A 15,541-nucleotide genomic window follows, 5' to 3' on the forward strand; every position below is an offset into this window, starting at 1 on the left:
CTACTTTTACCATCATTATTACTAATACTAACATCATATAACTCATGATTTAATTCATTAAATATTCAAAATTAAAAACAAAAACTCAAGGATTTATTTGTGCTGCAAAGCCATGACAAGTATCATATTAAGCTGGTATAGATTTTTTACATAACAAAATTCGATACACTGTATTGAACAGGAAAAGTAATAAACAATTTGATTTACAATTTTCTTCAAATGGCCATCAAAATGGACTAACCAATCAAACATTTGGAAGATGGAAACCTTATAGTTTACCAAAAGCTCAGAAAAAAGGAGCACGCATCCGATGCACTTCCTCCGCTTGAGTTCAGAATCTATGCTGAATTTTTGGTATTGTTCCTCTGATGTTCATACATTAAAAATAAAAAAGATTTAATGTACACGAACATCAAAATATATTAGTGTATTTTGAAGACACATCAGATAAGCAACACCAAGAATTCAACGGATAATTGCTAGCTCTACACATTTTCAGCTAGGAAAGGCAGAAGGGTGGGGGCATGTGAACTTTTTACAGCATAAAATAGTAATGAATTGAATCCTCTGTTCCAACAAGAAAAAAAAAGTGAGGAACACAGAACCCAAACCTTGTCAGGGCACACCGCGAGCTGCGGCAACTCGATGGTCGTGTCACTTGTGTGTTACTTTTGTTCCTCGGAAAGTGGTGAGTGGTGAGTGGTGACCACTTGGTGTATATATAGTATCATATTCCTGTGTACTAACTGAGAACCCTGCAGGTGTGGTGTCTATGTTCCCTGGTTAGTAACAATAGTTGTTCCTCTGCCTGAACTTTAGCAAAGCAAGAAGAGGACAAGGCAGCGTTTGTCAGGGTTCTAGAGGAGCATGACCTTGACATTGAGATTGAGCCACTCTCTGATGCTGAGACAACACAGGAACTTAGCTTCTTACATGTCATGTCCACCTGAACCGAGAACAGTGAATACACTGGCCTGTGGTCTGAGAATTTTGACTCTCCTCTCACGTACCATAACTGCTCCACGCCTTCTCCTTTCCACAGAATTCGATCGCACCTTTTGTTTTGTCCCACACAAACAACTTCACTTCAGTTCGATTCATTCATCCATCAAACATAACTTCAACAGTAAAATCATAATCACATCTCATCATTTATTGCATCAGATGTTTCAAATGTTTTATAAATAATGATTATGATTCGTTAACCATGTGGTTTTTTTTTATTGGCGAGAATGAGAAGCAATTTACCTGGCTCTATGCATGCATGATAATAATAAAAATTATGGTCGGTTATTGCAGACCTGACATCATTTAACTTAGTTAATTCAAAAGAGAAGAGTTTGATGAAGATGGGTTTGTGTTATTATGGTGAGATTTTTTTAGATTGGTCGATGATAGTTGGTGGAGGTTTCATGTGGTTTATATAAAATTACGTTGAAAAGGATGGTATAGAATATACAGTGTTTCCCCGCGACCCATCATTCACTCACCATTTTGGATTGTCATAAAACGTAGCCAATGATTTTACTTTATTATTGCTCGAATCACTTGCTTATGGTTGACTAATTCTGAGCATTAAACAATCCACAGTTGCGAATATATTATGCATCACAGGGAAATCCTTTTCAAAGGCTTGTTCATAAAGAATTGCAAGTGGTATTTCATTACGTACCAACCAAGTGAAGTTGCTTAATTATGCGTAGCATGGTTGAAAATTATGTTCAACTAGAGATATCTTAATCGCAAAAGGTCGTCTCAACTTGGCATCACTGAACGTCACAGCACACAAAAACAGACGGCAACATGATATAATGACACTCCTGTTGTGGATAAGAAGAGTTTTGATTTCAACACAAAGGTTTGTTACTATATTAAATCTTACCAAGCCGGTGTTCGTCGTTTTTCCTTGGACTTGTTTGTTTGAGCAACATACTGGTCAGAATCAAATAAGTATTTGTAAGTTGGAGCAAAGTATATCTTCCCTTCCTTCCATTCTTTGAACACTCTACCAGCTCTTTGCTCTATCCTCAGCTGTCACAGCACAATCAAAACAACAAAATGGTAAGACCAAGACAAAATATTATTATATATGTTAGGTAAATATTTGTCGAAATCACAGTATTTATGAACATCTAATGTAAGAAACACTAATTTTAAGCCTAACTTATAAAAGTTTGCACTCCCTTTGAACTTATTATCTCTAGGTGATGTAGGACTTTCAACAAACACAACAAAATAAATGTGATTACCTGATCCTTCTCTAACAGTGCCTGCCAATCATTCTTTTTCAGTAGTTCAAGTGTATCATCATAACCAGCAGCAAGGCGATAATTCAAATCCCCAAGCCAAATAATCTTGCTGCAGATACCAAAAAAAATAAAAGGGTCATCAGTAAGTTATGGTAATTGATAGAAAATTATTAGATTATTTCTGAAAGTGGAATGAAAGAACATACTCATGGTCTAATATGGTTTCAGGAGGTGGGAATGGTTGGGCAAGAGCTTTGAATGAGTGAGAAAATTTAGTTTTCTTTAAGATCTCTGATACGTCTAAGTTTCTTCGAATCTCGTCACCATCTTTCTCTCCAGAGGCCAAGTGGGTACCAACAAAGCAAAACGTCGTGTGATACAATGTCATGCTAATCGATACTGAACCCTGTTGAGTGATAAGCAATCACATACATCATCATTCTAGCTAGTGGAAACTCTGTGTATTAAACATAATCTAATGCAGATAGATTTTTTTTAAGAAATTGTTCACCATTAACATGAGAGAAGGGAAATTAAGAAAAATGAATAATACATGAAAGGAAATTAGAGGAATGAATGAAGGAACCTTATTTCCCAGATAGCCCATGATGCCTCTACCAACGCAAGACACTTTTAAATTGGTGACATGCTTGTAAAGATCCTCACGTACCCACACGCACAAGAAGATACCCACCATTTGTTTACTTGCTGCAAGGCAATAATAGGGTTGTTCTTCATGTTCACTTGAGCTACATAATGTAGTACAACTTTCTTCACCGGTGTTAGAGTTCAAGGCTTCACGAATCAGAGTCAGCCACTTCGTTGCTGGGCCACTATCCTCTGGCCCAAGCACGTTCCCTGCGTTTAGAGGTATAATTTCTTGGAACCTAAGGAAAACAAAATTTAGTATATTATATTACTCCACGATCAAAAAGAAAGACATGAATTTGTAGAAAGTGATGGAGCTAAATGATTTTCACATGGACATTATTTCAAGTCCCTAGAATTATCAGGCGCGAAACAGGCAACTTGGCCAAAAGCTAAAACGCAAATGCACGTTATCATGAGCTGTGAACATGTTTTGTTCGCGTGGATAGCGTGGTTCATCCAGCGAAGCTCATCAACCCAACAGGAGTTTCACTACATGCAAAATGCTCGTAGCAGTAAATGACAGTTTATTTAATATTAAGAAGTATTTATATTATCATAGAAATAAATTTTAAATCTGATTCAATTTTACAAATCTCACTTAAAATATTATGTGTATTTATTTATATATTATAAATTCGTCTAATTTATAATAGAATGCATTAAAAATTTGTAAGTTACATTAATTTACTCTTTCGAGATACAGGTATGAAAACTGACAGTGTAATTATGAGTAAAGAATCTGTACTGGTTGAGATTTAAAAGACTTCCTTAAAGTGAGTAAAGAAGGAAGTTTTGAAAAGAAAATAGCATTGGTATTTGGAAGAAAGAGAGAAGAAGAAAATAAAATAGCATACCCAATGACATAGATATCAGCTGGTGAAGGCAACATCAACCATTCCCTCAAGTTCAATCCTTGGTTTGGTGACTTTCCTCCCACATTCCACGTCCCTACGAACATCCTACAACCACACCCTTGGTCATATTTTCCTACTCAACAAAATTTCTGTAACCAAAATTATACTAAAAAACATCACATTCATACTTCAAAGGGGTATGTATGATGGCTATGTTTACCTAGGGTTGAGCGTGTCGATGTCACTGACAGATGGCGCCTCCTTCACCGCTGCGGAATGTTTCAATTCGTTTGTCGAATCCATCAGCCACCCCTCTTTGAAAATAATCCCCGTAACCAAAATCAGTACTAAAATAAACAAAAACAAACACTAATTTATGTTTTTTTTTTCCTACAAGAAACCTAAAACCGTGTGGGTTTACAATTGCAGGTACAACGATCATAGGCCAAATTGAATTCCAGAGAATTAGCCACCCACGTGTCAGATTCAATGGAAAACGTCCCAGATGGGACCCAGGGCCCCCGTAACAAATTTCGGGCACCCTTATCAAAGTCACTTCCTTTTGTTCCATCACCATGTCTAATCACACTTCACTAACCCATCTACCACCAATCTGTCCCTCCAATTGCCGAGAAATTCACCCCAAGAAAATCAAATCAAAATTAATACAAGAGAAAAACTCCAAACTGGAATTTACCTGGTAAAGAGTAATCTGGGTGAAAGCTATCACCGTTGCTCCTTTTATTGAGCCACTTCCTTACATTAAAATTTGGCCATGAAGTCTGTGACTCGAATATGAAAAAAAGAAAAAGAAAAAAAAAAGATTGGGTGAGAGAGATCGTAAAGAACATGTATGACCAAAAGTAGAAGATATATAGAAAGGGCATTTGGGTTGGTTGTGTAGTGCATACTTACCTTGGATATCTTCTTCTTCAACTCCGTTCTCATTGTTTTTCTCCAACTGAACCAAATAAGACAACAGCAAATGATCAGGAACGATAAAATGCCATGGGAACGCGGGTGCCGGAGGTTAAAAAGCAACAGCAGGATTATCTAAATCCATGTGGGGATTTTTTACAATTAAAGTTGGAAATTTTGGTAAGTCATCAAGGGAGAAAAAACAACAAAATGGGTCTGGACACGGGATTTTTTTTCCCTTTTATTGTACGAGAAAACTAAGTTTATTGTTTGAAATTTTAATAAACTAGTTTTGAATAGTTTTCAACGGCAATATTTAAGAACCAGTTGCAGGGGAAACGGAGACAGCTTCTGAGTACTTAAAATATTAAAAAGAAAAGGGAAAGGAAATTGAGTTGTGTTATAGAATATACCAAAAAAGAGAGAGAAAGAAAGAGCTTAGAAAAAAGGCTAGGTGCATCTTTCTCTTCTGTTCTAAGGAATAATAATATCTCTTTATTAGGAGCTCCAGGTTTCCGCTTTACAGGTAAGAAAAACAGTGCGTGGATGAACCAAGCATCTGTGATCACATTCAACGTTGGTTCAAAAAGCGAAAGTTTGCGACTTTTTTCAAGGCAAAATCTGCACACAAACTGGGGTTGTCTACATCCAAAACCAGAAGATCGAAAAAGAAGCGGCGTGTGAGAGTGGATGGAAACACATCAATCAAACTGGACCCGGAATAGGAGTGGTGAAAACGAAACGAGGGACACCAAATCCGAAGGCTTTTCGAGAACGCGGAAAGAAGAAAAAACAAAAGAGAAAAAAGCACAGCAGTGATAGAAGCAAGACAAGAGCATATAACAAAAGAGAAAGAAGAATATTATAGAGAAGTGAAGTGGGTCAACGGCATTGGTTATTGTAGCATAGTGTGTGACTATTGTGCAAGAGATAAACAGCAATAGGAAGTAACAAATGAAAAACTAAAACGATGAAAAGCACTTACGAGAATTTAGAAGAATGGTGGTTGTGTGGGGTTTCGGTGAAAACGATTCAGAAGGAGAGTGTGGATATGACAGAGTGGGTTGTTATTTCTTCTCAGGTTTGATGTTTCCTTAGTTCTTTCCCTTTGGATAATGATGTTGAAAGATGAAGAGAGAAGGGTGAAGAGTGCATAGAGGTAACACAAAAGGTTTTTTTGTGATGCGATGTAGCTTAGCTTGTTTGCCTTTATTGGTTTGTAGGGAAGGAAAGGTAGAACTCAGAAAGATGCAGAGGATGTTTTAATTCTTTTGGAGGTCTTTCGTGGAGAAGGGTTGTTTGGTTTTCTATAAACAACATAAATTCATGTATCTGCCAATCCAAATTATACCATAAACATAATTAAGATTTATAATAAATACATTAATACTTTAAAAAAAATAATTATCATTTATCCTATTAGCATTAATACCTTATTGAAGAATCCTTATATATTTAGATCAAAATAATTTATAGTATATAAGAGGATTATAAGAAAGTTTTATAAAATTAAATTAATCTTAAAATTTACTTTATAATATAGTTTTAGAGTTATGAATTTAAGTATACTTTAGTAAAATTTGTATTTTTGTTAAACCTATATATCATCTATTATAAAAAATTGCTAAAAACATATTTATTAATATTTAGTTTTACATTCAATTTACATGTTTTTCAACCTAAAAAAAAATATGTTATAAATCTTATATTTAATTATATAAATAAAAACAAACTTTACTTTATAAAAATAATTTTATGATATTATTTTAAGTTTAAAATCCATTTTATAATTTATCATCATTTTAATTTGAGCATGATACAATTTGTGGTCGAGAAGTAATGAAAATTTATAAAATGATCATATTGATTTTTCAGACAAATTAGTTATATTGTTGCATTTTAAGATTGAGAGACCTAATATAAAAAAACATTTTATTAATAAAAGAATCAAATTAAATAAAAATACAATAAATAAGATTAAAAACAATTATGTTTTTTTTAAATATATAATTTATACAATAATTAAGATTGTTGCAAATAAATAAATCATTTCGAATACATGAAATTTATTTTGAATGTAAAATATAACTAATGTTTTTATTCAAATTGTTTTTTAAGAGTTTAACATTCAAGGTTCATTACAACGGATCAAGCGCAACAGGGATTAAGTTTGTCCGTACGTTAGTACTATTTTGTTTCAGGTTTAATTTTTTGTTTTTATCTAACAATTCTTCTTTTTCAATTTTATCTTATTCTTATTATTATAATTATTATTATTATTAAAACTTTTAATTTGGTTTGATTTTTAAAATGACTAGTTATATTCCCTTAAGTTTACATCTTTCCTTTAATAATATAGTTTAGTTAAATAATTGAATGTGAGAGTAAAATGTTTATTAAGGTGAATATTGTTCATTTAACATAGTAAATTAGTCAATAATTTATTTTAATATTATTTAAATATTGAAATTAAGGGATGAAAACCACGTCTTTTTGGTAAGGCTTGTCCCCCAAAATATTTATTTTGGTCATACAAATATAAATTTATTTGCATGCATTAACAATAATAAAATACATACTTTATACATTTTAGAACAAATATATTTAAAAAATACATATATTAAATAAAAATAACTAATAATAAAATAATAATATATTTTATTTAATTATGCATTTTATAAAGATTTAGAAAATGATATTTTAAAATTAATAATGGTTTAAAAATAGTGACACTCAGTTATTTTAGACATATCTTTAACAATTATATATATATATATATATATATATATATATATATATATATATATATATATATATATATATAAAAGGGTTTGTTAATTTGGGTACGTTTTTTTTTATTTGGTACATTTTAGCAATGTGTACCGGGTTTTAGTAGACAAAAATATCCTTATATAAATATTAAAGATTCTAAGTTTTAAGGTTAAGGGTATTTGAATAATTTTCATTCTCAAAACTAAAAAAAAAATAAGAAATTTCACTCTTTTGTCATTTCTCATTCTTCTCAACACTTTCTCTTTCATCTCTCTGACTCCAACATTCTCTCTATCATTCCTATAGTAGCCCCAACTGAAAAAATCAGAAACACCCACCTAAACCTAATATACCTTCCTAACTTATCCAATTTGTTTCTCTCTCATCTTCATCATCTCTCTCACTCACACATAGTAACCTACGATACCGCAATTTGTTGCTCTTACTTTGTTTGTTCATTTGTTTTTCACTTTAATAACAAAATAATTGATGATGTTGATGTCTACAATAATTTCAAAACTAAAAAAAACAAGAACCCCCCGCGAAAAGACGTTAGCATCAACCCATAATAGTTGCAAAACATTTAGTTTCTTAATACCAATTTTGATAAAATCATAAAATGAAAGGAGTATAAGTTAAACTATGAGCGTGATGGTAACAAATTTATTAAGTTTAAATTCCAATTTGAAATTTAGTGCATTTTGTTTTTCTTAATTTCACTTCTGCGACAAATGATAAATCACAACATCATGTTTATATTGACCAAACAAGTTGGAGATGTAAATTGTTTAAAATAAACTTACATGATGTGATTTACTTTACAAAGTAATTTTCTGGTCCAACTAAGAGCTAACAGGTTCATTATGCAAAGTTTACTAATTTTGGTTAATTTTTAATTAGTTGGTATATCAATGCAGATCTTCTTGAAAACTACTCAATATTCTGCAATCTGCTCAAATCTAGAAGATGTGTAATTTGTTAGAATATTTTTATTCTTTTTACAAAAATGAAATGAAAATATTCTTATCAATATGAAACATTCCAAAGGGAATGAGCAGTGGTCTCTATTATGAATAAAGGGACAGAGTCAACAACAACAATTTTCTCTGTTCATAACTCTCTTCAATAATTTGTTCCTGATAAATCATTTAGTACGATGTGTAGGAGCTTCAATTTTTTTGTTGTGTTTTGACGTTGGTTATATGCAGGAAGATGAAAAATATATTTTGAAATATTGTTTTCAACGAAAAATATGTTTTTAGAATTATTTTTAAGAGCTGACTTTAGAAATCCATTTTCTTGACAATAACTTACCCTTCCGGAATCCCCTTTCCACATAACGGTTTTTCTCTTCTAAAAAATATTTCCGGACAACTTAATAGTCAAAATCTCAAATTTATGTGAAGATAAACTACTAATTCTAAAATTTAAAAACGAAATTTAATAACAATCAGAAGGGAAATATATAACACAACCTTCGAATCAAAAATCAACATCAACATCATCAATTGTTTTGTTATTAAAGTGGAAAACAAATGAACGAACAGAGCAAGAACAATAAATTGCGGTATCACGAGTTACTGTGTGTGGGTGAGAGAGTATGGAGTGAGAGAGAAACAAATTGGATAAGTGAGGAAGGTGGATTAAGGTTAGGCGAGTGTTTCTGATTTTTTTCAGTTGGGGCTAGGTAGGGATGATAAAGAAAAGGTTGGAGTGAGAGAGATGAAAGAGAAAGGATTGAGAGGAATGAGGGATGTGAGTAAGGGTTTCTTGTTTTTTTAAGTTTTGAGAATGAAAATTATTCAGATACCTTTGACCTTAAAACTTAGAATCCATAATATATGAGGATATTTTTGTCTACTAAAACCCAGTATACATTGTTAAAATATACCAACTGAAAAAAGAGCGTACGCAAGTTAGCAAATCCATATACATATATATATATATATATATATATATATATATATATATATATATATATATATATATATATATATATATATATATATAAATCAAGTCCAGTTTTCTTATCTCTAATGAAGCTCTCGCACAACTTTGCTCACGTTCTAAGTCCCTCTAATAGTCCTAATAAGCCTAAAGACAAAGAGAGATCATTGTTTTAAAGATCCTCAAACATATCCTTGAAATCTTAGAAGATTAGAGATGTTCATTACATCCACGTGCAACACCTTTAGGCTCTCATGCATGCTAAAACAAGAATTTGCTCTAAAAGAGGAAAAATTCGAACTTATTCTTTAATCGAGATTAATCGATTTAGATTGAAATCTCTTTCTACTAGCTCCAAGGTAAGCTTGGATCCTTCTGAAAATGGAAGATGAAATCAAATTGTTAGAGTGAGTTGTGATGTTTCTTAAACCTTCAGAGAGATAAGGGTTTTTTCTAATTTTGCCCCTCTTTTTAATACCTTATATGTTTGTTTTTACTTTCTTAAAAGAAAAATTCACATGCTTGATTAAGATAATAAATAAAAAGAACTACTACTCATTGATTTTCTTGAGTCTCACAGGTTCCCAAACAACAACAAAAATTTTGTCCCCAAAATTACTTACTAGATACCAGAAAAAGTTTTGTCCTTTACGACCTTCTCATATCATCTTTTAGCTCGTACGTCACATCTCATGTCTTAGAATCTCATAACATTTTACCTAGGTTGATTGTATTTTTTTATGTTGTTTAATCTAACACTCCTCAATTCTTATTGATCATGTTTCCACTGACAAATCTTCCTTTAACTTACACTTCATGAGCTTCTAAAACATGAGTAGGGTCTTGCACATACTTCCTTAACTATGAGGCGTGAAACTCATTATGCAACCTTGACAATTAAGGAAGTAAAGCAACTTTATAAGCTACTTGACCTATATTCTTCAAAATTTAAAGGTCAAAGGAACCTAGGAGAGAGCTTCTTAGATCAAATAATCCTTCCCATACCAATGGTTGGGGTTACCCTTAATGACACATGGTCTCCAACTTCAAACTTTAAGAGTCTCTTCTCTAATCAGTATACGACTTTTGTATGTTTTGAGAGGCTTTCATCCACCAGTCTTGTATCTTTTTGAGTTTTTCAATTATTTGTCTTCAAACTTTAAGAGTCTATCCTCTAATCAATATACAACTTTTGTATGTTTTGAGAGGCTTTCATCCACTAGTTTGTATCTTTTTGAGTTTTTCAATTGTTTGTCTAAATAATTATGCTCCAACCAAACTCATTACTCTTTTTGACAAAGAGACAACCATCGTCAACGACCTCGTTGGTCAGACTCGCTCCTTGTGAAGGCGTGGTAGCAGAGATGGAGAAGGTTGAGGAGGTCATGATTGCAAACCTTTGTAACGATGAATTGTTGTGTAGGGTTTTGATTTGAGACTTTTAAGATTTTGATTTGGAGGAAAATTTTAATGAGTATAAAATTATGAAAGGAATAGAAAATATTGAGAGAAAATAAAAAGAAAAAATAAATTATAATTTATGTAAGATATAAACTTCCTTAAAAAAAATTAAAACTTTCTCTAATATTAACATTTAAATAATTCATCAAAATCATCATCTTAAATTATATTAGTTCGGAAAGATTTTTTAAAACTTTCTCAAAATAATTTCAACTAAATAACAATTTTTTTAAATCCTACACTTTGTCCATACAATATGGTATTATTCCAATAATAACATTATAATTTTTCCTATATGTGAACTCCACCCATAGCAACAACTCGCTACCAAGATACCGTCAGAATAAATTCTCAAAAAAAATTTACATGGAAACAAAATTACAATAAAGTTTTAACAAGGTGTCATAATGGAACCAGAAAAACTAAAGTGAGAACTATTAAATTCATTAGTGATGTAAACCTGGTTCAGCGGTGGATAATTCATAATTGTATGGCACGAGTTGGAGTCAAATCATAAAAAGCAAGGTAGGGAGTACGAGCCTACGTGTTGCTGCACAAAAGCTAATTTAGTAATTTTTTTATAATTGACAAACACCAAATTCACACCTCAAATTTTCTTATATACTATTTTAATATCTAAGATAACCTACCAAAAAGAATACACCAGATAGCAAAAGTAATAACTTCTTAAATTAGATCTTATTGTATGTTAGTTCTGAAAAAAAAAACTAAATATTTAAAAAATTAAGATGTTATTTATATTTCGTAAAATTATTATCTCTATTTTATTTCAATCTCTAAAATGAGAATTATATGTTTAAAAACAAAATAAAAAATAACTATAGAGAATAAAATAAAGTCACAAAATGTTTCAAGAACTTTTTTTAATTTTTTTTAATTTCGTAAGATAATATTACAACGGGATAAAATTCCGGTGACTTTTACTGTAAAAAAAAAGTTATAATTGTATAAATTAGCACTCACACAAAAATAGCTTTTTAACATATGTTATTTTAGTCTTTTGACATTTGTTAAATTTTTGACATCATAGCGGAAGACATAAATTGACCTCTGCTGTTTTTGAACAGACATTAATTGAGTGTCTGTTATAACAATAACAAATGTCAATTTATGGGCTTTTTAAGAAATAAAAATTCACCACCGTAAAGGTGAGGAGTAGATAGGTGCCACTATAAGGGTGAGGAGAAAAACATGCACAATAATGATTCGAAAATCATCACTGCAGTTGTCCTAGAATGCATCCAAGAACTGCACCAAAAGCTATTGAAAACGAATTTTAATCGGTGCAAATGAAAGATAATGGTTCCAAACGTAATATAATCAGTGCAAAATGATTTTAAAGTGTGCAAAGTGGAAGAAAACTTACCTGAACGTTAATGGCGAACGAGAGAAAGCAGAGGAAGAACATGAATGCACGCGTAACTGGCGAACGCGAACGAAGCAAAAACTCAAACAAAAACGCGAAAGAAAGTGAGGCTTGCATTCTGAGTGTTTGGGGTTTAAAAGGGCATTTGACGTTGGCCCCCCTCTAGATCCAATGTCTAATTGGTAAAAAAATTCATTTTGGCGCTACTTTTGGTATAATGTGTATTAGACGTCGACCCCTACTATGTTCAACGTCTAATGTATTTAAAAGTGACCTTTCAATTCTGATTTTGCAACTTATGACAGAGGATTTGACGTCTGATCGGGGGGCACCGACGTTTATGTCGTAAAAAAAATAATATTAGCGCTTAAAGTGAGATATTTTTAGACCTTTTTGACGTTTGATCTAGGGGGCCCGACATCTAAAGACGGATTTGACGTCTGATTTGGAAGGCCCGACGTCTACGTAGTAAAAAAAATTAATATTGGCTCTTAAAATGAGATATTTTCGGGTCTTTTTGACGTCTGATCTGGGGGACTTCTATGTTGTAAAAAAAAATATTAGCGCTTAAAATGAGATATTTTCGGACCATTTTTGTTAAGATATGCCAAATATTCTATTAAAGGATATTAGGCAATCAAATATTGTGTTAGTTATAATTTAGATATTATTATAATTTGTGCAGATTTGTGCACCTGTCATTCTTTTAATAGATGAAGGATTATAGGATCCTTAAATGTATATATATGGTACTCTACTCTTTGAAATAATACATCAGAATTATTCTTTAAAACTTTTATTATGGTATCAAGAGCCAACACTGATATCCTCTAAGATATAGGAATCAGTGCTTTTTTTCATTGAATATTTCTGATGGCTTCTTCCGATGACAATCAATCGGAGAAACATGATTCTGGAACTTCCGCTGCTTTCAAGAGTTATATTTTTACTGTTGCCGGATTTGTGACCAAGTCAGGTATATCTAACTCTGCCCTTAATCTTTCTGTTGTTACTAAGGATAGTGATTGGATAATTGATTCGGGTGCTACTGATCATATGACTTGTGATCCTCATATATTTACTAATTTTTCCTCTAATTGTTCTAAAACTGTTATTATTAATGCCAATGGGGTCTCATCTCCTATTGAAGGTATAGGTACTATATCCCTCTTACCCTCCTTATCGATTCCTGATGTTTTATTTGTTCCTACATTAAACTGTAATCTTATCTCCGTCAGCAAGTTAACCAAATCACATTCTTGTGTTGCCTTATTTTACCCAACCCATTGTCTTTTTCAGAACATCCATTCCAAGGAGAAGATTGCTAGTGGTAGAGAGAGTGAAGGACGATATTATCTTGAAAATGTCTCACAATCAAACCATAAAAAAGGATTGACTTGTCTTGCGAACGATCACATACAAGATAAAAACAAAAAAGAAATTTGGTTGTGGCATAGACGGTTGGGACATCCCTCTTTTGGTTATTTAAAAAAACTATTTCCATCATTATTTCATAAATGCAATATTTCTGATTTTTTTTGTGAAACTTGTGTTTTGGCAAAAAATCATCGTGTTGTGTTTCCTTTACGCAATAACAAAACTAATTTTCCTTTTTCATTAATTCACACAGATGTTTGGGGCCCTGCCCCGCAATCTACACATAATGGAAAAAAATGGTTTATCAGTTTTGTTGATGATTGTACTCGGGTAACCTGGGTATATTTGCTTAAATATAAAAGTGATGTGTGTGATGTGGTTCGTTCATTCTATCATTTTATTGTTACACAATTTAACACATCTATTAAGGTCATTCGATCAGACAATGGAGGAGAATATTTTAAGACTGAATTAATAGAGTTCATGAACTCTAAAGGCATCTTGCATCAAACTACATGTCCTTATTCACCACAACAAAATGGAGTGACTGAGAGGAAAAATAGACATATATTAGAGGTGACAAGATCACTTTTGATAGATGGTAATGTCCCATCTCATTTATGGGGTGAGGCTGTGAGCTCCGCCGTTTATTTAATTAATCGAACTCCTTCTAGTGTGCTTAACTTTCGAAGGCCTTTTGATGTGTTGTCTGATCATTGTATCCTTCCTCCCATAGTTTATTTACCACCTCATATTTTTGGATGTGTTATATATGTTCACTTACACCCATATCAACGTACAAAGCTTGAAGAACGAGCGATCAAATGTGTTTTTGTTGGGTATGGATCAACTCAAAAAGGTTATCGTGCTTACCATCCACCATCAAGGAAATTTTATATTTCTATGGATGTGACATTTAATGAGCATGAATTTTTTTATGTTGATTCTCCACTTCAGGGAGGCAATGAAAGTGAAGTGCATAATCATGATGTTGGTATGTTTGATTGTGAAGATAAATTATTGTGTGAGGATCATTCTGCAGGAAGTGAGCCAATCCTAAATATGGACCCTTCTTTTTTGGATAATACAGTGTCTTCTGATCATAACCAATTGGCTCAATCTTCTCCACAGGTTCAACTTGACTCTTCAGAGGTACCTTCTTATCCTATCTCTGATAATACTAATGAAATTGATCATGGAATTGATTCTTCTCTGCGTGAGACCACCAGCACACCAAACACCGAGTCTACTACTGTTCAATATATTTTTCCACCTCGTTCTAACCGTGGTCAACCTCCAGTTAAATATGAACCAGACCTCCAAGCCAAAGTTAAATATCCCATTAGTAAATATGTGTCATCTCACAGGTTATCTCAGTCATATGCATCATTTGTATCTCAATTATCTTCAATTTCTATTCCTAGTAATGTACAGGAAGCTTTGGCAGATCCTAGATGGACCGAAGCAATGGTTGAGGAGATGACAGCTTTAGAAAAAAACAACACTTGGGATCTTGTGTCCTTACCAAAAGGGAAGAAAACCGTGGGCTGCAAATGGGTCTTTACAATTAAGCATAAAGCTGATGGAACTATTGAGAGGTATAAAGCACGACTTGTGGCTAAAGGTTACACTCAGTCTTATGGTGTAGATTACCAAGAGACGTTCGCACCAGTAGCCAAACTCAATACTGTGAGAATACTTTTGTCGCTAGCTGCAAATCAAGATTGGCCTCTTCTACAATTTGATGTGAAAAACGCTTTCCTACACGGAGAAATTTCAGAAGAAATTTATATGGATTCTCCACCAGGCATAACTGATTCAATTGGAATGAAGGTTTGCAAATTAAAGAAGGCTCTATATGGATTAAAACAACCCCCAAGAGCATGGTTTGGAAGGTTTACCAAGTCTATGAAGGCTTTTGGCTA

At 32.6% G+C, this 15,541-nt stretch overlaps 1 protein-coding gene across 3 annotated transcripts; it reads right to left on the reverse strand.

Moving 5' to 3' along the window:
- Positions 1 to 150: 150 nt before the first annotated feature.
- Positions 151 to 5,931, reverse strand: LOC108324147 (type I inositol polyphosphate 5-phosphatase 8). 3 transcript variants are annotated; one of them, XR_008248039.1, is made up of 10 exons: positions 4,670 to 5,087; positions 4,452 to 4,536; positions 3,975 to 4,068; positions 3,755 to 3,859; positions 2,836 to 3,136; positions 2,456 to 2,655; positions 2,250 to 2,358; positions 1,883 to 2,031; positions 612 to 1,055; positions 151 to 365 (listed from the first exon to the last, which is right to left on the reverse strand). XR_008248039.1 is itself a non-coding variant. In XM_017556995.2 (10 exons), the coding sequence occupies exons 2-10, from the start codon at positions 4,700 to 4,702 to the stop codon at positions 743 to 745; spliced, it is 1,389 nt and encodes a 462-aa protein (XP_017412484.1). In that variant the 5' UTR covers positions 4,703 to 4,715; positions 5,658 to 5,931; the 3' UTR covers positions 465 to 742. The 3 variants fall into 3 exon arrangements, 2 of the variants coding, with proteins under 2 accessions (XP_017412484.1, XP_052731349.1); XM_017556995.2 differs by lacking the exon at positions 151 to 365 and adding an exon at positions 5,658 to 5,931 and having other exon boundaries at positions 465 to 1,055; positions 4,670 to 4,715; XM_052875389.1 differs by lacking the exon at positions 151 to 365 and having other exon boundaries at positions 465 to 1,055.
- Positions 5,932 to 15,541: the final 9,610 nt, after the last annotated feature.

Source organism: Vigna angularis, chromosome 3 (genome assembly GCF_016808095.1).
Source record: "Vigna angularis cultivar LongXiaoDou No.4 chromosome 3, ASM1680809v1, whole genome shotgun sequence".
Classification (NCBI taxonomy): domain Eukaryota; kingdom Viridiplantae; phylum Streptophyta; class Magnoliopsida; order Fabales; family Fabaceae; genus Vigna; species Vigna angularis.